The sequence below is a fragment of the Podarcis erhardii genome (assembly GCF_964252035.2).
Source record: "Podarcis erhardii genome assembly, chromosome: 6".
Taxonomy (NCBI): Eukaryota; Metazoa; Chordata; class Lepidosauria; order Squamata; family Lacertidae; genus Podarcis; species Podarcis erhardii.
Genome location: NC_138510.1, coordinates 97,261,576 through 97,286,440, shown reverse-complemented (window position 1 = coordinate 97,286,440; position 24,865 = coordinate 97,261,576). Strand labels below are relative to the sequence as shown.

The window sequence follows — 24,865 nt, the reverse complement described above, 5'->3', positions numbered from 1 at the left end:
CTATGCAGCCTCAACTTAAGATGGCTCCCCGGCCTGGCTTTGCACTGCAAAGTTTGCAGCAGCACGTGCAACAAAATGACGGCCAGCATTCAAAAACCCCCTCAGCTTGCATTAACTAGCCACACACAAGGCATGCAAGCTCCACCCCCCAGTCGTTCTTAGACTTCTTATTGGGTGAGCAACACAGCCAAGCAACACAGTTGGAGCCTCCCTCCTCCCTGGCCGGCAGGGAGGGAGGGAGAGGAGCTGCTTCCTTTGAAATTTAAGGGACATCATTTAAGGGACATTTAATGGCGCTGGAATAAGGGACTTTCCCTTCAAATAAGGGACACGACAGCTATGGTGTGGAGCCCCCTGCTGCTGCTGCTGCACTACTGTGCTCATCAGCTGAGAGGCAGGATAGCTGCTTTGCAGCAGGTCTCATCTGTGCAACTTTCCCAGCTTCTCTGGGGTCACGGAACTTGGGAATACACTTCTGGGGAGAAAACTCATTATACTTCTAAAGCTGATAGTGAAAAAGGTTTCTGACGCAGACCCCCAAATGGTGTTCAGGAGCTCTCTCTGCTGCTATGCTGCCCTGCTCAACAGCTGATGGGGGGAAGCTGTTTCTTGCAGTGGACTCAGCTGCGTGGCTGAGATTGAGGGCGAGGGGCAGTAGGAAGGGGGTCTCTGCTGCCCTTTAGATGGCCCTTGTTCCGCTCCTACCCTTCCAAATGAAAGTGCAAGAGGGGGTGGAAATGGAAAACAAAGCCACTAAAAAATGAAGTTTCTCACTTACACATTTTGCTTGTGTACACAAAGGCCAGAATGTAAACCCCTCGTAAGTGGGGAATCTCCTGTATTTTTTGTCTCAAATCTGGACTTGTGTGTATGGAGAAACCATTTTATTATCTGACAAATTTTTGGTATAGCCTCAACTTCTGTATATGATCTTTTTCATTTATAAGGATGGGATGTTCTCTTACATGTACCTAGAAACAGAACATGAAAGATTTAAGTTAGTTACTGAGAAAATAACAATTGCAAAGGGCTTCCTAGAAGGGAACTGGCCTAGTCAGATGTTTGGTAATAACTATTTTTTCAAGCGTTTCCTTTCCTTACCATATAAACAGATTAATTTTCTAGGATTTGATACATTGTGGAATAATACTGGTGACCTACTTTTTGCTTGCATGTATATTAAAAGGTGTTTTACTACAGGGAATCAAAATAATTGGTAAAAGTCCTCATCTTAGCTCTTGGATTGCTGTGACAGCAATGCACAATTTAATTTGAGGGATGTTGTTGTTTCACATTTTCAAGTTAAAGCAAGTTGTGTTTATTAGAGAAACAACTGCTGTGATTTTAATGAGTAGAATTTAATATGTTTTGGTAGACTCCATATACCAGCTTGCCCAGGTTAATACTCTGTCAAAAGAACAAAAACAAAACAGATCTTCTCTTCTCTATTTTTCAACAAAGAGTTTTAAATACATTTTGAAAGCAGGGTGTAAGATTGAAAAGCCATTGAATGAGGCACTTACTCTACCCTTAGTTGCAATGTAAACCTCTTCCCCCTTTTTCACACTCCAGTTCTTTGCTGGGCTGCTCCTCTGCTATGAGTTGAGCAAATGTATTGGACCTTGTACCTGTACACTTAATGTAACTGTTAAACTTTTGTCTTTGAAAACACATGCTCAAGCTACTACTGATGCAGTATTTGGCTTTTGGTATATATAGGTATTGTCATCTATATCAGCACAGCTTTAGAAATCTAGTGACCTACAAAATTCACTCCGATGCATTGATTGCACTTTTCACATATATTGATAAGGGTTAGGATCCCAGTTAGGATGGCCAAGTGTACGCCTGTCCTGTGTCCTGCTCTGCATTTATATTCTTCTAAATGCAGAATGTTTCATATCAGCCTTAAGCACCCCTGTTTCAAGAGGCTGGGTGGCTTTGAAAGGAAAGTGCATTTTAAATTGAAGTTATAATTGGAAATTATTTCATTGTTACATGTCTGCTAGAAAGCTGCTGCTCATTTGTATAGGGGGCTAAGTTACATAATGAGCTCCTGCAGGGACTACCATGTGGTTATTTCCTGTGCCAATATGTGACTGCAAAGCAGTCTCCCTTGGAAAATGGGACCTAAACTCAACCTGCTGCAGTTGTGCCTGCCGGGCAGTATCTGTTGGAATTATTTTTAGTTTTGTCAGTCTCAACTTGGTTAATTGGCTGCCTTCAGCAGCACTTTCACATTGTCTCCTAAATGTCTGGATTAGGCAGATGCAAAGTTCTGTGGGACCTTCAACACTAAAGCAGGTGGGGGAGGATCATAGCTCAATGGCAGAGCACTTGCTTTGCCTGCAGAAGGTCCCAGATTTGATCCCCAGCATCTCCAGTTAGAGTTGAGAGGGTCCCTTGCCTGAAACCCTGGAGAGCTGCTGCCACTGGACAGCATTATTATTATTATTATTATTATTAGTAGTAGTAGTAGTAGTAGTAGTAGTACAACTATAGTAGTAGTACTAAGCATAGGGACGCGGGTGGCGCTGTGGGTTAAACCACAGAGCCTAGGACTTACTGATCAGAATGTCGGCGGTTCGAATCCCTGCAACAGGGTGAGCTCCCGTTGCTCGGTCCCTGCTCCTGCCAACCTAGCAGTTTGAAAGTACGTCAAAGTGCAAGTACATAAATAGGTACCACTCTGGCAGAAAGGTAAACGGCATTTCTGTGCGCTGCTCTGGTTCGCCAGAAGCGGCTTAGTCATGCTGGCCACATGACCTGTACGCCGGCTCCCTCAGCCAATAAAGCGAGATGAGCGCCGCAACCTCAGAGTCGTCTGCGACTGGACCTAACAATCAGGGTTCCCTTTACCCTTTACCTTTAGTACTAAGCATGAGCATCCATAGAAGCATACAATGGATAAAATCAGTGAAAAATAATCATTAAAGCAGAAAACTTCCTTAAAATGTCTGCTGAAAAAGAAGACGCTGGGCTGGAAGCCTGAGTTCAAGTTTGGTTCTAATAATAATAATAAAAGTTTATTTATACCCCACCCTCCCCGGCCAAGACTGGGCTCAGGGCGGCTAACACTGAATATAAATACCGTAAAAACATTTTAAAAACAAAAACAACGCCACTGACAGGATCACTACTTAACGACAGCCTGATCCTGCGGGCTCATCTTATGTTCCTACCTTGCACCTTAGTTATCAGGTTAGAAGGAGGATGGCTGTCTGCAAAAATCTCAGTTACGTCTGCTCAGGGTGTGTTGTTGAAGTTCAAAGCTTGGAGGAAGAAAGAGCAGCCATTTCTCATCATGCAGCAGTTGTGATCAGCCACATTCTGTTTAAAATAATTGTTTGACTTCTTCATGTTGCACCTATGATGTCTTTCTGCAGTACTTGAACTAAAATGGAGTTTTATTTTTCTATATTAGCACAAGCTGTACTTAAGTGTTTTTAATTTTTTGAGGCTTTAAAAGCAAATCTATACAGTTGGAAGTTTCCCACCAGCATTGTAAATTAATAATTAACTGGCTTGGAATTGGGAAGAAACTTTCTATGGACATGATGAATGATAACTACATTTTACTCAGGGGAGACCCACTGAAATTAGTTCATTAATTTCAGAATAGATCTGTTAAATTTAATGGACCTATCTTAGTCATAAGGTGAGTCCATTAATTGTAATAGGTATTTCTGAGTAAAAAGTAGTTAAATACCGCCCACTATACTGTAGATAATTATTGTGGATTTCCACAATCTGCTCTTAGATTTTTGAACAATAGACATGTGTTCATATGATTTGAATTAATACTGAATTAATAATTATAGTCTTAACTAACCAGTGCGATACTGATTCAGAATTCATGTCATCTTTTCTCTGATATACAATGGGTAGAACATTCTTGATTTTAACTATATATATATATATATGTATGTATGTATGTATGTGTGTGTGTGTGTGTGTGTATATATATATATATATATATATATATATATATATGCTTTTGCAGTCTCTAGTCAGGTCCCATGCTCATAGCTATTATACAATTTAAACATTTTGTGTTCTAGTCTGCAATGATGTCAAATTCTGGTGTTCACTTAAAGTTTAGGTTCTGTATAGAAGGGTCCAAACAAAACAAGGTTGCTCCTACTTTGAATTTGGAACACTGACAAGAATACTCCCATGGCTTCCTGGCATTAAAAATCTTGCTTGCTGGCAGATGACACAGCTGCCATGTATTATCAGGCAAGGCACAAACCATTATATAGTCTTCTCTTCTTACCACCTGGGTGTCTTTGCAAAATTATATGGTTTAGCCTTGCCTGTGTTGCCTTGAAACCAAGTTCATTCTGATGCCACATGGAAAACAGTAGCACAGAAGGTGGCATCCTTTATTTAGCAAAGGAAATTTCTGCATCCATTGTCTGTCTTTCCATTTGAAGAAACACTGCTGTCTTTGTATGGAGAAGATGAAGGGGAGAGAATTTTCACCTTTATATATTTAAATACTAGTACCTATTGTTGTGCTTGTACAAAGCATTCATTCAAAGACCACATGTATTCGCTCTTTTTTTTTTTTTTTTTTAAAAAACTTTCTTGTCAATTCTGCCAGTTAGAATCATTTTAGGGCTTGTCAGAAGAAATGTGGTAATGAATGTAGTATTTTTGATCAGAGAAGAATTCTGTCATTTCAAGGAAAAATATAAGCTTTTCTTATCAGAGATTGTTTCAGAGATCCAAATGGTTTTGATCACAAATATCACATGAACTTTAAAAGTAATTATTTTCTGTCTTATCTGGATGCTTGGTAGGAGTGAAGGGTAAAATTATTTGTTATTATTACCTTATTGGGAAATTTAAAACTCTTTGTCCATGTGGGGTTGTAACAATGGATGAAGCTACCATCAATGCAAAATTATGAACAGTAGTAATAGCCTATTCAGACGCAAGAGGATAATGTGATGTGGTGGGAAAAAAGGAACAAATGTTTAAGGACACTCCTATCTTGGGCTCCCTGTTCTCATCATGTTTTAGTAAAAAGGATATTATTTATTTCAAACATAGATGAAGTCCTTGGGCAATCAATGCAAGCAGAAGAACTATCAATCACAGCACTATAGTGTTCAGATTGCTTTAATTCATTAGTCCCAGATTCCTTAAAGAAATAAAGCAGTTTTTTTAATGTCTCTTTCTCTATGTTTGGCAATGAATTTTGGATGTGGAAAAATACAACCATATTTACTTCAATCTAATGCTCACCCTTTTTGACCAAATTATGTTGCAAAAATTAATTGCACATTAGATCTCATGGCACCTTTACATTCGCCAGCAAATAATATTTTTTGTTTCAAGGTTCTGAAAATTGATGTGCATGTTAGATTCAATGGTGTATTAGACTTGAGTAAATATGGTACTTCGGCTTATCAAAATTTTAAAAAGGTCGCACATGACTCTGGGGTTGCGGCGCTCATCTCGCTTTGCAGGCTGAGGGAGCCAGCGTTTGTCTGCTCTGCAGACAATTTTTTCCAGGTCATGTGGCCAGCATGACTAAGCTGCTTCTGGCGCAACAGAACACTGACACCAGAGCAGCACACAGAAGCGCTGTTTACCTTCCCGCCGGAGCGGTACCTATTTATCTACTTGCACTTTTTTTGTTGTGCTTTCAAACTGCTAGGTGGGCAGGAGCTGGGACTGAGCAATGGGAGCTCACCCCGTTGCGGGGATTCGAACTGCCAACCTTCTGATTGGCAAGCCCAAGAGGCTCAGTGGTTTTAGACCACAATGCCAACCGCGTCCCCTAACTTTAAACTTTATCCAAGCAAAATCATGAATAATAGTACCATAATTTTGTTTTTAAAAGCATCTGAGAGGAAGGATTTATATGTTTGCAGTATCTCCCAAAGTGTAGGCTGCCTTCACCCTTTGCAGACTTTGCATCCAAAATCTTCCCTGTTAACCAACTCATTAGACATCCTTCCTGAGTCCCTCCTCTGTGTGCATGTATTCTGTTTTTATCCACTGAATCGTGCTTTCAGATTTATCTGCATGCACACACATATACTTAATTGCTGCTTCCTTTCATTTGTTCAGTGAGCTTTTTCTGCCTTGGTGTCAGTCCATGACACTTTGTGATCCCCACTCCCTACTTCTAATGGAAATAGTATTTATTAGGGATAATAGTAATTCACCTGGTGCATAAGGTATCTTCATTAGCCAAGAGTCTTTAAGATACCATAAGATTTATAGTTTATTTATAGTTGCATAATATTTTGGGGCAGGAATCTTAATTTATCTGATGCAAGTGATTAAGTATGCCCTCACTGATAAAAACCAGTGCCAGATGACTGCAGGGTTTTGCTGCGGTAGATTCACAGCTGCCTGCGTAGTTCAAAATGGTGAAATTGGTAGTCAAGATAACCCCTGGACTAGTTGTTTGTTGCTGCAAGAATGAGCTTATACATGTTTATCTGCTTTCAAACTTTGAAGCCTTCATTTTGGTTCAGTTAGTTGGGGAAGGAGAGGCTTCTGATACTGTCTGCCTGTCAGCTACTCCCTTATCTGAGGGATGGACAAGGGCTGGGAAGGGGCCTCTGATCCATTGATGCCGGCTTATGTAATGTAATGTTTAACCTATTAACACTTTGTGGACAAGTCATGACAACTGCCTGCAACTTCAGTGTCCAACCCTAGTCTGTCATAGCAGTGGAGCGTTGCAGGCTAAGTTTTAAGTTTACACCTTTTTAAATAAAGCACTAGAACAGGCCATTCTGGAAAGACCTCGTACCATCACCTGAATTGTGAACATGGACTGACATTATTCACTATTGTAATAAAACTTGTCTTTTTATTACAGGCATATTCAGTGTATGATGAAGAAATTGGTTATTGTCAGGGTCATTCCTTTCTAGCTGCTGTTCTGCTGCTGCACGTGAGTACACCATGGAAATGATGTTCTTGCTTAATGAGCCAAAGCAGTTAAAAGATTTTTGCTTTCCATATCTCAAATACTTGTAAGATTCCCTTTCCTGTTTAATCCTCTTTTTTTGCTGCTTCCTTTTGTCCAGAATGAAACTAGAACAGGACTCCTTTGTTCTTTGATTAGCTGCCTCTAGCTTCCTCCATTTCCCACTCCCATATTTGCCCACTCGACTGCTTTGATCTGCAGAACTGGTACTGTTACAGGTGCTACGTAATACACATTCCACATTTGTATATGCCCCTCCATTGTGAGAATTGCCCATTTATTATTACACTCTGCTTCCTACTCTTTAACCTTTTTCTGATCCGCAAGAGGGCCTGTCATCCCATGGTTGCAAAACTTACCCGGGAGTCTTTGGCAAGTTGTATCTAACTCTGAAAGCCATGGGGCACATTATGTATTGGCTCATCTGTCTCTTTATGCTCTCTAAAACTGTAAAACATTTTTGTGATAGGTTGTGCAAAGGTAAATCCTATGTTGGTTCCTCAACAAAACGTATTTTTTTTATGCTTGATAATTCTATATTCAGTAATTATTTCTACCAGTTTTCACAGAGCAGATATTAAGCTAACTATCCCCCCGGATCCCCCTTTAAAAACTGGTGATAAATTTACTACTTTCCAGTCCTTGGGTATGGAAACTGATCTGAGAGACAAGTTATATATTTTTGTAAGGTTTTCAGCAATTTCATATTTGAGTTCTTCAAGAATTCTCAGGTAGATATTGTTAGGACCCAATGATTGCTTAGATTTTCATTTGCCTATAAAGCCTATAACTTCGTTTCTTGTCACCACTATTTGCTTCAGTTCTTCATGCTCCTTTCCTGAGAAAGTTAGTTTTGAGTACATGGTTCTGTAGCCCTCTATGAAACACAATGGACAGCGCTCACACTTCTAGATTTCTACCTTTATATCTGTCATTGTTATTTATTGAGTTTGTTTACTTAGGAACCTGGAATTTGTAAGATCAGAAGGTGGAGAGTTGACTGCCTTGGTCTTATTGCTCCATTTCTAAACTTGCACAAATGCTTAACTTGCTTGTTAGCTTTATTCTCTGTCATTAGGACAGAAACACTTTATCAGGTAGGGCTCCCGTTGTGCTTATAGAACAGGTTTAGAAGACTGTTTTCAGGTTTGAGGGAGTTCAGCTTGAAATATATTTGTATTTTGTCAACTTGTACTTCAGCAGCATCACTAGTACTATAACTAAAATGGCAGGTGCATGGATTGTAATGCCCATAATTTATAGAATAATAGAACTTGCTGTTCACAAAATCAAATGTAATTTCTAAATGCAATATTTAGAGAAATGCTTTTGTTTGCTTGCTTTGCACCCTTTGCATATAATCCTCTATGTACAATACATTCTAGGGCTAAAGCATTACAGAGCTCACATGAGGGCCACTTTGTTCATTTAAATGGTTTCCATGCAGATGCCTGAAGAGCAAGCATTCTGTGTGCTGGTGAGGATAATGTATGACTATGGCCTGCGGGACCTCTATAAAAACAACTTAGAAGATCTTCGCAGCAAATTTTACCAGTTGGAGAAACTTATACAGGTAAGCTCTGGCTCAGGAATTCATCTTTACATTATAAAAATGTTAAACCAAGGGAGGGGACCATTGAAACCTTTAGTGTTGTCCTGAGAACTGATGTGTGTGGAAACAAGTGTGCATTTCTTGTGCATACATTATTTTGTGAAGCTACTTCCAGTAAAAGGACTGCCATTGGTCTCATTGCATTTAACTGGAAAATTATAATCTATTTCATATGAAAGGTTATCTCCATACAGAAATATCATATTGTCTTTATTATATCCTAGTTTCCTGCTCTCTAAAGAAGAAATGATACATCTTTAAATTTACTTTCACATTTTATTGGTATAATTGAAGTGTTCTCCTGCGCCTCCCCAGGGGTATTTGACAACACTGGAATGGTGTCTCCACTGGAACAGAATGGCAGGATACATCTTGCTTCTCCAGAGGTTTAGACCACCCTGACCTATCAGGCCAGCCTTGGATTCAGAACCTTTTGCCTTTAGTTTTAATTTAAGTTTATATTTCTGCTTCTCTGTTCCTCCCCTGATAGAAAAGGGTAACAAGGACACTTAAGGGAAACTACAGGTAGTTGCTGTTGCATCCTTATCCCACTCCCAGCACTGGGTTGAGTGGGAGAGTCCAGGGTTAGGTGCAGTTATATCATGGAAGTCCCCATCAGTTCTATAACTCAGTCAAAGAAAGCAGTATCAAATGAAGGCAGTCCAGCCATCTCTCCTCTCCTATAGGGTAGGTAAGAGGACACTCGGCACACAGAATACGTTTTTGGTGCCAAGAATTGGTGTGGGTGATTTTTGCAAGTGCCTCCTTTCCAGATTGATACAGAGTTGGGGCCAGTGAAGGAATTGGTGGCTCAAGACATTCAAGGGGTGCTCCCCACCCCTATCTTGCTATGAGTTTCAGAGATTCACAAATATAAAAAAGCACAAATACAAAAAGAATGGACGCAGGTCCAGACAGAAATGTAAGAGGGGTCATAGGTCTTAATCCACCAGCTCCTACACAGGCTCCTCTTAGCAGTCTTGAGTTCACCAAGGCAAGCCAATGCCTCAAGGCCACCTCAAAGCCATCCACTCAGATGGAGGGGAATGAGAAATGGAATTAAAACCAAGTAAACTCTCTCGCCCCTCTTCAATCAAAGGTTGGGAAGTAACTTAACCCTGGCATTTTCCCCCAGTCCTTAAGAATGGGAGTAGAGTGAGCTCTTAGAGGAAGATACTGAGACAGTCTCTAGCTATGAACATATCCTTCCTACCTCAGTAGTTCCCTACCTTATTGCCAAAGGTATGCTTCATTCTCCAGCTTTCAGAGGTTTCCGTATCCCAAAGGAACACATGCAGCCTTCCTGCAAGGTCCACCAAAATGTCTCTTGGTTTGCTTTCCAGAATCATTCAGAAATATCTGAAAGACAGAGTGGGTTAATCTTTTTAAACTCAAACCTGAAGGCATTACTTTCTCCCTGGCAAGGTTACGTCACAATTGAAGGTGCTGCTGGTGGATACACCTATAGCTGCCCTCACCTCTATAGCAGTGATTCCCACAGATTATGAAGGTGGACCTAGAGATCCCTGTAATAAGAGTGTGGAGGCCTCACCTTATTCAGGGGGATTGAGGTGCCAGTTGGCGTCTTTCAGACCTTGGTCACAAATTCATTTTTTGTCAGGGCTGTCTGTTTGGGCAGAGGTGCTGGCTTACTCCGACTTAACCTGTAAACCCATCAAAGATTTCTTGAAGAGGGTCTCCGGTCACGTCACGAGTCAATGGTAGCTGCTCCTCACTGCCCTCTGGAGGCAGCAAAGGGAAGGTTCAGGAAGGGGAAAGCCAGAATTTATGAGGCAAAAATCCTGGCAGTGTTCCCCAGTGGGTTCTGAGGAGCTCACTGCATCCTGCTGTGCCGCACAAGCCCGTGTCTGCCAACTTGAAATGCACAGCGGGTACGACCTGGGAGTGTGTCCCTGCCATGGACGATCCTCCATCGCCGACATAATTTGTGGTTAGTTCCTCCATAATTCAGACAATTGACATTAATCAAGAGGCGCTCCTAGACCAACATATGCTAATGCTAATGCTGCAAATAGTCAGCTGCCTAAAGGACTGGGCTTGGTTCTTTGAAGGTATCTGAATGTTTTCTTTGAAGCTTCAGAACAGCCGGGAATGGAAGGGGGAGGACAAGGTGCTTTGTGCTTTCTTATGGTTTCCAAATGGTCTCATTTCTTCTTGTCCTCCCCTGCAAAAGGAAAGAGACATGTGTAGCCGCTGCTGTGCTATTCTGTTTGTTACTTCAGAAAAGGGGGGGGGGAAGGCTTTTGATTTATGCTCAACAAAGAATTTAACAAGGTTTTACTAAGATTCCCCCCCCCCAAACCAAGGCTGAATGGACTTTAAAATTATTCCTGGACTGGACTAGGAGTGCTGATGGAGTAATGCAGTTGGGAATGAACTGCTGCCGAACAGATGTGGTAAAGAGGCTGAATTTGAGAGAAGATCTTACTTTCAACTGTGTGCCGAGGAAGAACTCCAGAGTGGAATTTTAATGGCACAGCTTGGATATACACTCTGTGAGTGATTTATGGCTTCAGCTCATATGGTAGTCAGTAAACAGCAGAAGAAATGGAATGTGACCTTGTACCATCCAGATAAACACTGCAAATGCAAGTCTCATGGGAGTGGCAAGACTATGGATCACAGTTTTCAAATAGGTTTTAGGATTTAAACAGTAAAGGTTTGGGCAAGGGCTTCAGTACCAGCTACATTAAGCAGCAACATGCAGCCCTGGCAAGCATTCTAGGCTATAAGGAGAAGGGCTCCATTGCTTTGTCCGGCATGTGAAATGGTTCCTTAACCATCACTTCAGTTCATAGATTTCCTTTTTGGAGTTTCAGCTGGGTCTTCATCATTCTGGGCCTACCATTTATGTCATGACCCAAAATGTTCACTGACAGTGCTTGTGCATAAGACAGTATTCCTGGGAGCCATTCTGTCAGCTTGAAGAGTACAGATCTTATTGGGAAACTCCCAGCTGTGCTTTCTTCATACAAAGTAGCCTCTAGGCCCCATTCCTTTTTTATTCCAAAACTGATACACTTTTCCATGTGTCACAGGAAATATCCCTACTTTGGCTATGCCCTAAGTCAGTTCACCCCAAGGAACAAGACTGGCACAAGCTGGGTATGACTAAGATGCTTCACATCTATTTAGATAGGATGACATACCCTAGGAAAACAAGAGTCCCTATTCATTTCCTTCCTGAATAGATGTTTGGGTACCAGAGTCTCTAAAGCAACTATATATTGGAGGATGACATGATCTGTTGTTTTGGCCAATCAGAGCTTGGTCAAGAGGCTACTGGTGAGTATTGCAGCCCACTCTCTAAGCGTGGCAGCTGCTTTGGCAGCTTTCAAGGGTAGTTTTCCTGTTGAGGACATTTAGGCCTTGGTCCACACATTTGCAAAGTTTTATATAATTTATTCTGTTTGCTCAGCAGATTCTGCTTTCAGCATTAAAAAAATGTGAAGGATTGTAAAGTAATAACTTCTGGTTTTCAGAAGTCCATCCAGAATGTATACTGTTACCAACTTGGTATCAAGTTGACTGCAGTATCATCAGCTTAGCCAACTATTTAAATTAGATAAGAGGAATGGTTTTTCGACTCAAACATTGCAATTGGAAAGAGACTGCTTAGATAATAATAATAATAAAAATCATTGTCTAAAATGTATAAGATGCTATTAGAATGGCAAACAAAAGATGAACAGGTGAAATCATCAATGATACACTGAGGAATATATATTGGTCATAATATTGAAATGACAGAGTGGGAGCGGCTGTGGAATGTTGATATGAAATTTACTGCATGTTATGCGATAAAAGAAAATTAAATGACAATGATGTATAGATGGTATCTAACTCACAGTAAATTAGCAAAAATGTATAAGTCAGAATCAGATACCTGTTGGAAGTGTAAGGAGAAAAAGGATACCCTTTTCATATGTAGTGGTCTTGCAAGGTAGCAAAAGCACACTGGGAAATGATATATCATGAGTTGGGAAAAATGCTGAAGATAATGTTTGTAAAACAAAACAAAACACCTAGCTTTCTTCTAGGAATAATAGGTTTAGAGGTACACAAAGAATAAAGCAAACTATCTAGGTATGCATCCACGGCAGCCGGGCTGCCCACACATTGTACGCCCAGAGATGGAAAGAGGAATTGGTTCCAACTAAGGAAGTTGGGCAACAAAAACTGATGGAGAGTGCAGAAATGGCGAAATTTACCAGAAGATTAAGAAATCAAGAAGAGAGATGTTTTGATATAGAATGGGGAAAATTTATTGATTATCTGAAGAATTATTGTAAACAACTTAAATCACTAGCAGGACTAACATAAAAGTGTCTAGTGAGAATAACTGAAATATAACATAAATGATGACTAGTAGAGAGATATGAACTGGAAATGCAGTGGGGAAATATTTAACATAAGTAACCACAGAAAGCGGGGGGTGGGGGATGGGGTCGATGACTGGATGTTTCAGTTTGGATCTGTAAATTCAGATGTGTGATTATATTGTAAAATGTGAAGATGAAAAACAAAATATTAAAAAACCAGAATGTATACTGCTGTAATGTAACCCTGTGTTGTTGAGTGTCCTCTGGGATCCACATGAGGAAATAGAATTTCCCTTATAGTGAATTTCTGTTTTCTGAGACTCCCAGAAGGCATTTTTCATAGAATCATTGAGTTGGAATGGGCTACAAGGATCATCTAGTCCAACCCCCTGCAATGCAGGAATCTTTTGTCCAGCTTTAAATTTGGAGGTTTAAGTATAATATGTTGGTATGGGAAACTGTCGTGTAACGGGCCAATGGCCGTAATAAAGATCAATCCAATCCAATCCAATCCAGTGTGGGGCTCGAACCTTCTTTCCTTCTGAGACTAACCAGTTACAGGAGGAGTTGGTGGCTTTTGCCTCCGCTGTACATGTGATTTAATTACTCACCCTGATTTAATTGTTCTTTTGGTTAGCTGTGGACCCTGCATGTCTGCTCTCGGAGGAGGCGCCATCCCAATGTTGTTGAGTGCCCTCCAGGTGTCACAGAAATAAATCGAAAGAAAATGTACATGTTTGTAGGTATATTAGTAGGATAAGCAGCAGGATAGCAAAACAGGTATCAACTTAAAATGCATTTTGGCATGCTAGCATTTGTAATGAAGTATTTCATTCTTAGAAGCCTGCATAGAAATAAATACTTCAGAGAGCAGAAGATGGAGTCAACTTTCTCTTTTACCTCTAGGAGCAGCTTCCGGATTTGTATAACCATTTCTTGAAACAGAACTTGGAAGCTCACATGTATGCATCCCAGTGGTTTCTCACCCTCTTCACTGCCAAGTTCCCACTCTGCATGGTCTTCCACATAATTGATTTACTCCTTTGTGAGGTAAAATAAACCACCTTCAATCTGAAGAGTCTTGCTTTGCATGAAATGAATTGCCACTTCTCTTGATCTTACTTTTGTTATTGGATCTGAAGGAAGACTACTTGTATTAAATGAGAATATTATATGGGAATGCTCTTACACGCACCGTATTTTTTGCTCTATAAGACGTACCCAACCATAAGACGCACCTAGTTTTTAGAGTAGGAAAACAAGAAACAAGAAAGCAACACAAAGCCTCTTGAGCGAAGAGGGAGGAGCGCTCCGGCTGCGCTCAAGAGGCTTTGCGTGGCTATCCCTGAAGCCAGAAGAGCAAGAGGTCCCGATCCCGATTCGCTCCATAAGATGCACACACATTTCCCCTTACTTTTTAGGAGGGGAAAGGTGCGTCTTATAGAGCGAAAAATACAGTACTCTGTTGTCTTAAAATAATGTGGGTTACTCTGCCATCTGTAGTGCAATGGCTCCTGCTAGTGCAACAGGGTTTTCTCCCCTCTCCTCCCATCATACCCCGCCCCCCAATTGCCTTTAGGGAGGTTGGGAGATACCCTACAACAGTACACGTCGGGAAAGAAGGCGGTGGATTGTTCCATTCAGCAAGGTGCTATGTGTAACCTCTTCCCAAAGCTGCCTTAAAAAAAAAAAAAGAACTGGAATGATTGTGGGATAATTTTTCTGACTTTATGCCCTTTCTCTGCTATAAGATTTATTTGAATAATTGAGGCTACTTGTTAAAGGAGAAATCTGCTTTCTAAAAAGGTGGTTTCAGCTGCTTCAAAATGCCACCCCCATACACACGATTAAGTTTAAATCAATTTGCCTCATACACTTTAGTTTACTTTTCAACATTCAGACTGGAAAGAGTCGTAGACCTTATACAGAAATAAGAGCAGCACACTGCTAATACAATTTGCAGGCCCCAGAGACATAAATGAACAAATGAGTAGGCCTGGGTGATGTATCGCTACATTGCTCAGGACTGGTATGAGGGGCAGACTGTGATGGGGGCTCCACCTGGGTATATTGCAGGTAAAACAGACGCTGCTCCTGAGTCCTCTGCTACCAGCTTCAGGCCGCCAGTAGCAGAGGGACTCAGGAGCAGCAGTGGTTTCACTCATGTTATACTGCTGGGTGAAGCTGTCATCGCTCTGGTCCTCATACTGGCTTGGGCCAATGCAGCTTGTTGTTTCGACATTGTGGTGTATCACCAGGCTGCGATGTTTGGTTGGTGTGGTGATATAACGTGATGTTGAAAACCTGACATTGCCCAGCCCTACAAATGAAACTAGTATGTAGAAGAACTGGCATTGTACCCTTCCCTCAAAATCTAATGTCTAAAGGGCGTTTGTGTCTGATTGTGTATATAGTCTAAAGCAGCAGCACAAAATATATTAATTAAACGAAAGTGACAAACAGAAATCTAAGGAGCTTTAACAAAGAGACCTAAGTAGTTACGAGGATACCAACCCATTCTTCAGTTTTCAAAATGTACAAAGTCGTTTTGGGGGAGTGGGGTAGGGTAGGGGTTGGCCATGTTACATGTTTGCAACAGCCCAGAGAGAAATAATGCTTGGGCATTGATTGAGGTGTGTTTTACCAATTTGTATGGCCCAGCAGACTATGACTAAGGCTTCCACACGGGTAGGAAGAGGGAATGTGTGATCCCACAGCGACAATGCTGATCACCAAACCATGATTTGGTTTTATGTTTGAATTGAGCCATTATCATTCAACATCTTGTACTGCAGGGGTCGGCAACCTAAGGCCCATGGGCCACAAGTGGCCCACGGGGGTCATTTAACCAGCCCATGAGCTGCCCCTGAACCGAGCCGCGTGCTTGGTGAGTCCCCGCGTGCTGCGCTAAACCGACACAGTGTGGTGCGTGGACTCGCTTCCACTGTGCTGGAAATCACATCTGTACATGTGCAGACGCTGGAAATCACGTCTGTGCAGATGCCAGCATTGGAAAAACACGTGTGTTCCAGCTCACAGAGGGATCTCTGCTGGAGTGAACTGGCCCAGGCGAGGTAAACCTTGCCGACCCCTGTTGTACTGTATGTAAAGACCTGTGACACATTATCTTCAGGATATGTAAAGTAACTGCTGCTGGCTATTGGAGTTTAATTACTGTTAAAATTCTGACATCTAGTGGATGAAAACTGGTTTGCTTACACTATATGATTAAAAAATATTCCTTTTGTATTTGTGACCCTGTTTAAATCGATACAACTTTAGCATGTTTAATTTTGTACCAGACTGTGGCCAGTACCATTTGTAAGTTACTAGAGCTGGCTGCTAAATCATGAGCCTTGAGGTCACTTGCTTCCTCTCCCCTCTGCACTCTGCCACTGGAATATTCTAATCACACAATCACACTTAGCAGCAAATCATAGTTAGCAGTCCTGGTTTCGGGGCAAACTCTGAATTGCAACTCACTGCAGTTTTATGTTTCTGATCATGGGTCATATGGGGAGGAGGAGCCATGTGGGCCTAACATATGTGAGTGCTTGTGCAGAATTCTAATCTAGCATCTCTTTCTTTCTTTCTTTCTTTCTTAATACTATAAATCCACCCTTCCTTGAAAATAAACACCCGATGAAGCAAAAACACTGTCCCTGAGCTGTTCTGCTTTAAACTAAAAGTGGGGATCACACAACAGAATGATGAACAAATGACCCTATATGCAGTAAACTAGATAAGAAGAGTTATTTAGTCTAGCCTTCTCCTTAATGTGTTAGTTTTGTATTCACAAATACTTTTTTCACAGGTAAGCCATAATGACTTAGCTGTAGAGTGATGTTAATAGCCTAGGAACAGTTTTGCTGCTTGATTTGATGTTTCTGTTAATTTTGCTTGGTCACAGAAGTAGTTCTTAAATATTTGTGTTTTGGGGTGTTCCTGTTTTTCAAATTTATAAACAGGATCAATACCATTTATTTCTCTTTTTCAGGGTCTGAATGTAATCTTTAATGTAGCACTGGCTCTCCTAAAGGTAAGTCATTTTTATGTTATTCCAGGTTTTATGTCCACACATAGCCTTACAAGTAACTCGACAAAAATTACTCACAACAGCTTTACTAGCCTATCTGACCACATATGTTTGTGTTGTCATTTGTTGCTCCTTGGTAGCCTCCCCGCCAATTTATAAAAGCTTCCCTGCCTTGTGATTAGGAAGTAGTTTTTTATTCACCATAGCTAGCTGGTTGTTCAAAGCCTGCCCATACAGTTCATAGAAGTTTTATATCAGGCAGTCTATTCCAGTACAGGGATTTGAATCAGAAGCTAGTTCTCGTATTATAGGAAACTTCAGTGTGAGCAACAATTTTTTTATAAAGCTATTTCTTGGCATGAAAGGTTCATGAAGGCAAATAGGTATATGAAGTATTCTGTATCGGAGAAGAGCTATAGGAATGTGGCCTTTCCGCCTACAAAAGAAGCTGCTGACTGAAAGTGATAAGGTCTCTTGGCAGACAAGCATTGCTGTTCATAATGGGGAGGTCGAAAGGAAGTAGTAGCAATTGTAGAGCAAAGTGAGATCTCCGTTGCTATGTCCTTGGTTGTGGGCCTTGGCTGGCTGTTTTGGGGAACAAGCACTATATTATATTCATTTTCCCCCTGGGTGACTATATATTTGTTAAAGGGATGAGAGCTGTTGCATCTAGCTGGGCACTAGATAGAATGAAATACTATATTGAATGAAGCAGATGTATGGAATAAGTGTATCAGTGTCCTGCTTGCAGTTTACTCTCCAGTGCCTTTTTGAAGTGGTAGTCAGCACAAGGAGACTGAGATATAAGCAGAGTGCCATTTGTTTCACCGTGAATGTCTGTTTCAAGATCCTTATAGGGGATATTCCTAATAGGGGTGACATTTCCTACTGGAGGTTCAGGTAGGGTACTTCACGAGGGGAGGAGTCATCCCTCTCACCAGACTAACTGGCAGGGCAGACAATTCTTCAACCCATAAATGATCCTTGAAAAGAGACCTCCTGAAAAATAACTGAAAACATCACTCCAGGAAACTAGCAAGGAAGGGTTGGGGTGTGTGTGTGCGCGCACACGCGCACGCTGGGAGCACAGACAGAACAAAAATAGTAGATGCCCCCTGCCCTCACTTTAGCAGACAAAAAGCTCAGTTTACAGGTAACTCTCTAAGTTGGGGAAAGGAAGCTCTAACCATATGTGAGGTGGTGGATGATGTTGTAACCTACAGCCCCCCCGCAAGTTGTCAGTGGAGAAAGGAAAGGTGGGCAGAATGTCCTCCATCGGGGTCTTCAAGCATAAATTCTACATCCACAGTATTTCCCTGATCTACTAAACTTGTGATTCGTCTGGCATGACTTGTTTTTGAGAAACCCATTCTGAGTCTTGGTAATCACAGCATTGTTTCCTAAGTGCTCACAGACTGTTTATGTGTTCTAGGGCCTTCTCTGGTATCAATGTCAAGCTCACTGGTCAGTAGTTACCTGGGCCTTCTCTCTCTCTCTCTCCCCACCCCCTTTTGAATATGGAGCCAACATTTGCCTGCCTCCAGTCCACAGGGACCTTATCTGTTCTCCAAGAATTCTCAAAGATTATAGACAGAGACTCTTGAGATTTCATCAGCAAGCTCCTTTAGTACCCTTAGGTGCAGTTCACCAGGCCCTGGAGATTTGAATTCATTTGAAGTACCGTATTTTCCGCTCTATAAGACGCACCAGACCACAAGACGCACCTAGTTTTTGGAGGAGGAAAACAAGAAAAAAAATATTCTGAATCTCAGAAGCCAGAACAGCAAGAGAACTGCTCCCAGGCAGCAGAGAAGACCTAAGGACCTAAGGCTGAGCAGTGAAAGCAGCAATCCCTCTTGCTGTTCTGGCTTCTGGGATAGCTGCGTAGCCTGCATTCGCTCCATAAGACGCACACACATTTCCCCTTACTTTTTAGGACGGAAAAAGTGAGTCTTATAGAGCAAAAAATACGGTAGTTAGGTGCTCCCTTACTGCCTCTTTTCCTATCTTGGGCTGCAGCTCCCTCCTTATCACAAGATTGGGCATTGCTTTCCTGTTGGGTGACGACAGGCAGAGTAAGTGTTGAGCAGTTCTGTCTTCTCTCTGTTACCCAATAGCATTTCTTCATCTTCTCCATGCAAGGGACTTACCACTTGCTTGTTCTTCCTCTTGTTTCAACATAGCCGAAGAAACCTTTCAAAATTATTTTTAACCTCTCTTGCAAGCCTGAGTTCATTCTGACTGGAAGCCCTTGAACTTACTGTCACATGAAGTTTGGACCTTAGGTCTTCTCTGCTGCCTGGGAGCAGTTCTCAAGTATTAAAATGAAGACTTGAGTGATTCTGGTGTTTGGTTATAAATGACAATGCAGCATAATGTCGCAACAAAACAAAAGTTTTTAAGAAGTTTTTATCATACCAGTTAAGGATTACACACAGTAAGTATTTGGGGTTTGCCTAAAAAACCCGTGACACACCTGCACATGACACACACACATTGGGAGATGCTGATGTAGATCATACTGACATTAATGAACCAAGGCAGCTTCCTGTGTTCCTGTCTGATGAAGTGGGCTCTTGGTTACTAAAGACTGTGCCACCAAATAAGTTTTTAAGGCGATAGTATATGTAAACCTTTCCTGAGATCCAGTTTTATATTTTAAGCTCAGCCATTCACCCAGGAACTCTGTACTTTGTGGAGGCTGTTTTAGAAATCAGAGCGCAAGTGTGATTCATGTACAGAGTCTTCCCACCACCATCTAAATATGAGAGTGTTATAGCTATACAGCAGATTGGTGTGGGAGGCATTTGGAAAGTGGTAAATGGAATGGGGAGTTTTCCTAACTTAACATCATGCAGCCCACCATTCCTGATCTCTGATCTCCTCCCCCCTCCAGCAGACTTACTATAAATTGTTATGGGCTTGAAGAAGATGGTTCATTCTTCCTTTCCATACTTGAAGTTTCCTCTTCTTGCTCTCACCATCACCCCTCCCTGCCCCCCCTCTAATTGCCTCCTAGTTTGTGGGGTGTAGGTTTAAATTAATTTTTTAACCATTCTTTCTATTAGTGAACTTGGGTGGTTGAGTTCAGTTTGCAATTGAAATAGGATGTTAGCACAGGGTGGTGACGGCCCAAGAGTGGGCATTCTCTTGTCTGCATTATTGAGGCTTACCAACTGAAACTCGTACAACACAACAGGTCTAGACTGTGCTCTAGACACCCCTTGAGATTCATCTGCTGTAACAGCGGAGGCAAGGTCCCAATGGATGCAAGCAATTTTATCCTCAAAATGCTTTTCAAACAAGTAACAGTGAGCTGCTGTTGGTTCTGCCACCTCCTTTGGGCCAGACTGTAACAGGCCTCCACATTCCCAGAAAAGCTCTGCTGGATGGCACAATGAGGATGCAATGGAGGAAGCAAAGTAGTCCTTCTTTTCAGCCTTCACTGCCACTAGGTAGACTTGATGATGAGCCCTCAAGTGTTCAATTGCATTAAACCGGATTTTTCCTCCACTCGTATTCCAGTATACCAGGGAGCCAAATGGGCTCCACAAAGTGAAAAAGGGCACATAGGAGTGATCGTGTCACTGCCCTGAGCCATTCGGTTGTTCCAGAGGGTCAGGCAGAGTTTCAACAGGAGCAACAGTCCTATTGGGTAGGAAATCCCCCAGAGCTGTCTGGAAGCCCATTGACTCCATCAGTCTCTGAAGGCAGACCATCCTAATAGGTCCCCTGCTTCTGCGGAGGGGGAAAGGTGCTGAAAGCCTAAATGTCATCAGGAAGTGATCTCAGCATGATAAGAGACTGATGTCAATATCCCTCAGATCACCCTCTTCCTGCCCAGTTGAGAAAATAAGGTCCAAGAAGGAACATCTAGATGTAATCTGTTTACAAGAAACCCACATTGCCAGGATACATAGAAAACTTTTAACAAATAAGAGATTAGGACAAGAATTTATATCATCAGATAGAGTCAAGAAAAGAGGAGTTGTGATTTATGTCAAGGAAAAATTTGAACCAAAATTGATCTTTAAGGATGATCAAGGAAGATACCTGGCAGTGGAAATCCAAATTCATGGAGAAAAAATATTGATTGTTGGAGTTTATGCACCAAATGAGGGGAAGGCTGAATTCTTTAAGAAGTTGCATGAGACTTTAATGGACTTTTTGGACTTTAAAATTATAATGATGGGTGACATGAATGGAGTCGTCTCTACAAATATGGATAAGGCCCAAAGACAAACAATATCTAATGATGGAAGACTACCAAAGACTTTTTTTGACCTGACTGACACTATGGATCTGATTGATATTTGGAGAACTAGGAACCCTCTGGAAAGGGAGGGGACCTTCTTCTCTGAAGCAAAAATGACATGGACTAGAATTGATCAAATATGGATTTCTAGTAATCTGGCATCAAAGGTTAAAAAAACAGAAATCTGCCCAAAGACCTGCTCTGACCACAATGCTGTCAAGATGGAAATGAAACTGACAACAGCTGGAACCTTTAGATGGAGAATGAATGACACCCTCTTTGGAGATGAGGAAATTTGCAAAAAGGCCCAAAAAACACTTAAAGACTACTTCGAGATCAATTTGAGATCAGACACAGAAAAAAGAATCATTTGGGACGCAAGTAAAGCCGTGATGCGTGGCTTCCTAATACAACAGAATTCAATAAAGAGGAAAAAACAGAATGAGAAGAAAGAGAAAATTTGGAATCTAATAAAAGAAGGGGAGAAGAAACTGAGATCTAAGCCTAAATCCCAGGAGATATTAAGAGAAATAAAATTTTATCAAACACAATATATGGAATTGATGAACCAGGAAATAGAATGGAAAATTAAACAAATGAGACAAAAGACTTTTGAGTCTGCAGATAAATGTGGGAAGCTACTGTCTTGGCAACTGAAAAAGAGACAAAAACTGAATACAGTGACATCACTCGAAGTAGATGGGAAGTCTATTAATAAACCAAATGAGATAAGTAATTGTTTTCAAAGTTTCTTTAAGAAATTATACAAACAAGGGCCAAAAAATGAACAGGAGATAGAAGAATTTATTGGAAAATACGGACTATCAAAAATCTCGGAAAACAACAGAAGGAGTTTAAATGAGAAAATTACAGATCAAGAAATAGAGAGTGCCATCCAGGATATGAAGCTGGGAAAATCACCAGGACCAGATGGACTAACCGCGAGATATTATAAAGTATTGAAGGATTGGTTAATACAACCACTGAAAGAAGTCTGCAATCAAATTTTGGAGGGGAAAAAGGCTCCCGAATCGTGGAAGGAAGCATTCATCTCACTTATACCAAAGACAGAAACTGAGAAACATCAAGTTAAGAATTACCGCCCTATATCACTTTTGAATGTGGATTATAAAATTTTTGCAGACATTCTAGCAAAAAGATTCAAAAAAGTTTTGTTAGAGGAGATTCACAGGGACCAAACAGGCTTTCTACCAGGCAGGCAATTGTCAGACAATGTGAGGAATATTATAGATATTCTAGAACTTTTGGAAACTGATATAAATAGAAAAGCTGTTTTGATTTTTGTGGATGCAGAGAAAGCCTTTGACAATATTTGTTGGAGCTTTATGAAGAGGAATCTCCAAGGAATGGGGGTAGGCAAGAACTTTGAAAATGGTATAAGTGCAATTTATTCTGAACAAAAGGCTAAACTTATTGTAAATGGTATGGTTATGGATGAAATTCCAATAGAGAAAGGGACACGACAGGGATGCCCAATTTCCCCTCTATTGTTTATATCGGTACTGGAGGTTTTCCTTAATATGATTAGAAGAGACCAGCTGGTTAAAGGTATACAGGTCGGAACTAAACATTATAAGCTAAGAGCATTTGCAGATGACTTAGTTTTGACATTACAACAGCCAGAAACTAGCACAAAAAGAGTTCTGGAACTTATTGAAATATTTGGTCAGGTAGCAGGTTTTAAATTGAATAAACACAAGACAAAGGTGTTGGAAAAAAATCTTACGGTGGAGGAAAAAGATAGTTTTCAAAGAGAAACTGGTTTGGAAATTACCAAAAAGGTAAAATATCTGGGGGTGAATTTAACATCTAAGAATGTGAACCTATTTAAAGATAACTATGAGAAATGCTGGGCTGAAGTGAAGAAAGATTTTGATATATGGTCAAGATTGAGACTTTCCTTGTTAGGCCGAATTGCTGTAATTAAGATGAATGTATTGCCGAGATTGTTGTTTTTGTTCCAGACATTGCAAATTTTAGATAAGATGGACTGTTTCAAGAAGTGGCAGAAAGATATATCTAAATTTGTCTGGCAGGGCAAAAAACCCAGAATTAAATTTAAGATTTTGACTGACGCAAAGGATAGAGGGGGCTTTGCCCTGCCGGACTTAAAACTTTACTATGAAGCAGCAGCTTTTTGCTGGCTGAAACCATGGCTACTTCTTGAGAATACAGACATTCTGGACTTGGAAGGTTATGATAATAGTTTTGGTTGGCATGCATATTTATGGTATGACAAGGTAAAGGTACATAGAAATTTTAAAAATCATATTATTAGGAAAGCATTGTATAATGTATGGAATCGATATAAAGATTTGTTTGAAAGTAAAACCCCCAGGTGGCTGTCACCAATGGAAGCTAAGGCGGTAAAAAGATTGAACATGGATACAGACTGGCCAAAATATTGTGAAATTATAGAATATGATGGTGAAAAGTTGAAACTACAGAGTTTTGAGAAATTGAAACCTAAAGTCCGAGATTGGTTACATTATTACCAGATTAATGAAACTTTTAAGCAGGACAGAAAACTAGGATTTCAGAAGGAGAGGTCAAAGTTAGAAACAGAATTGCTAGAACCCAATACTAAGAATTTGTCTAGAATGTATAATCTGCTGCTAAAATGGAACACACAAGATGAAACGGTTAAATCAGCCATGATTAAGTGGGCACAAGATATCGGCCATGATATTATGTTTGCTGACTGGGAGCAGTTATGGACCACAGGTATTAAATTTACGGCATGTAGTGCCCTGAAAGAGAACTTAATGAAAATGATCTATAGGTGGTACATGACCCCAGTCAAGCTTGCAAAGATATATCATTTGCCCAATAACAATTGCTGGAAGTGTAATGAATGTGAAGGAACCTTTTATCACCTTTGGTGGACCTGCCCAAAGATTAAGGCCTACTGGGAAATGATCTATAATGAAATTAAGAAAATCCTTAAGTGGACATTTGTTAAGAAACCGGAGGCTTTTCTCCTGGGCATGGTCGGCCAATTGGTACCAAAGAAAGATAGGACCTTTTTTATGTACGCAACAACAGCAGCAAGAATCCTTTTGGCGAAGTATTGGAAGACTAAAGAACTACCTACTCTGGAAGAATGGCAGACCAAGGTGACTGAATTTATGGGACTGGCAGAGATGACCGGCAGAATCCGTGACCAGAGGAAAGAGACAGTGGAGGAGGACTGGAAAAAATTTAAAATCTATCTTAAAAATTGTTGTAAAATTTCGGAATGTTAAGATGTCAGGGGATTGGACACAAAGAATTACAGCTATAAATCGAAATTTATAAAGCAGAAAATCTTTTTAAAGAGAATTAAATATAAAAATGGGATGAAGAATTGCTAAAAATTTTGAAATTTGGATGCAGTGAAGGGGAGGTTTGGGGAAGTCGCATTATGTTTGTTTGTTTTTTGTTTATGTTGTAAAATCAATAAAAATTATTATAAAAAAAAAAAAAAAAGAGAAAATAAGGTCCAGAGTGTGGCTTGCCACGTGTGTTGGGCCATTGACATGTTGGGACAGCCCCCTGGTCATCATGGCAGCCATGAGGTCCTGAGCCACCCCAGAGCCAGTTGCCTCAGCATGGATGTTGAAGCCCCCCAGAACCAACAGTCTGGGAGTCTTCAGCACTG

General features: G+C 40.8%; 1 protein-coding gene across 3 annotated transcripts in view; it reads left to right on the top strand.

Annotated features, from left to right (window-relative positions):
- Nucleotides 1-24,865, top strand: part of RABGAP1L (RAB GTPase activating protein 1 like) — a 140,419-nt gene that overhangs the window by 65,405 nt on the left and 50,149 nt on the right. For all 3 annotated transcript variants that reach the window (XM_081865142.1, XM_081865144.1, XM_081865143.1), the window contains exons 15-18: nucleotides 6,848-6,922; nucleotides 8,406-8,531; nucleotides 13,820-13,963; nucleotides 16,911-16,952. In XM_081865142.1, the coding sequence (XP_081721268.1) occupies nucleotides 6,848-6,922; nucleotides 8,406-8,531; nucleotides 13,820-13,963; nucleotides 16,911-16,952 (387 nt within the window). The remainder of the gene's footprint in view (nucleotides 1-6,847; nucleotides 6,923-8,405; nucleotides 8,532-13,819; nucleotides 13,964-16,910; nucleotides 16,953-24,865) is intronic.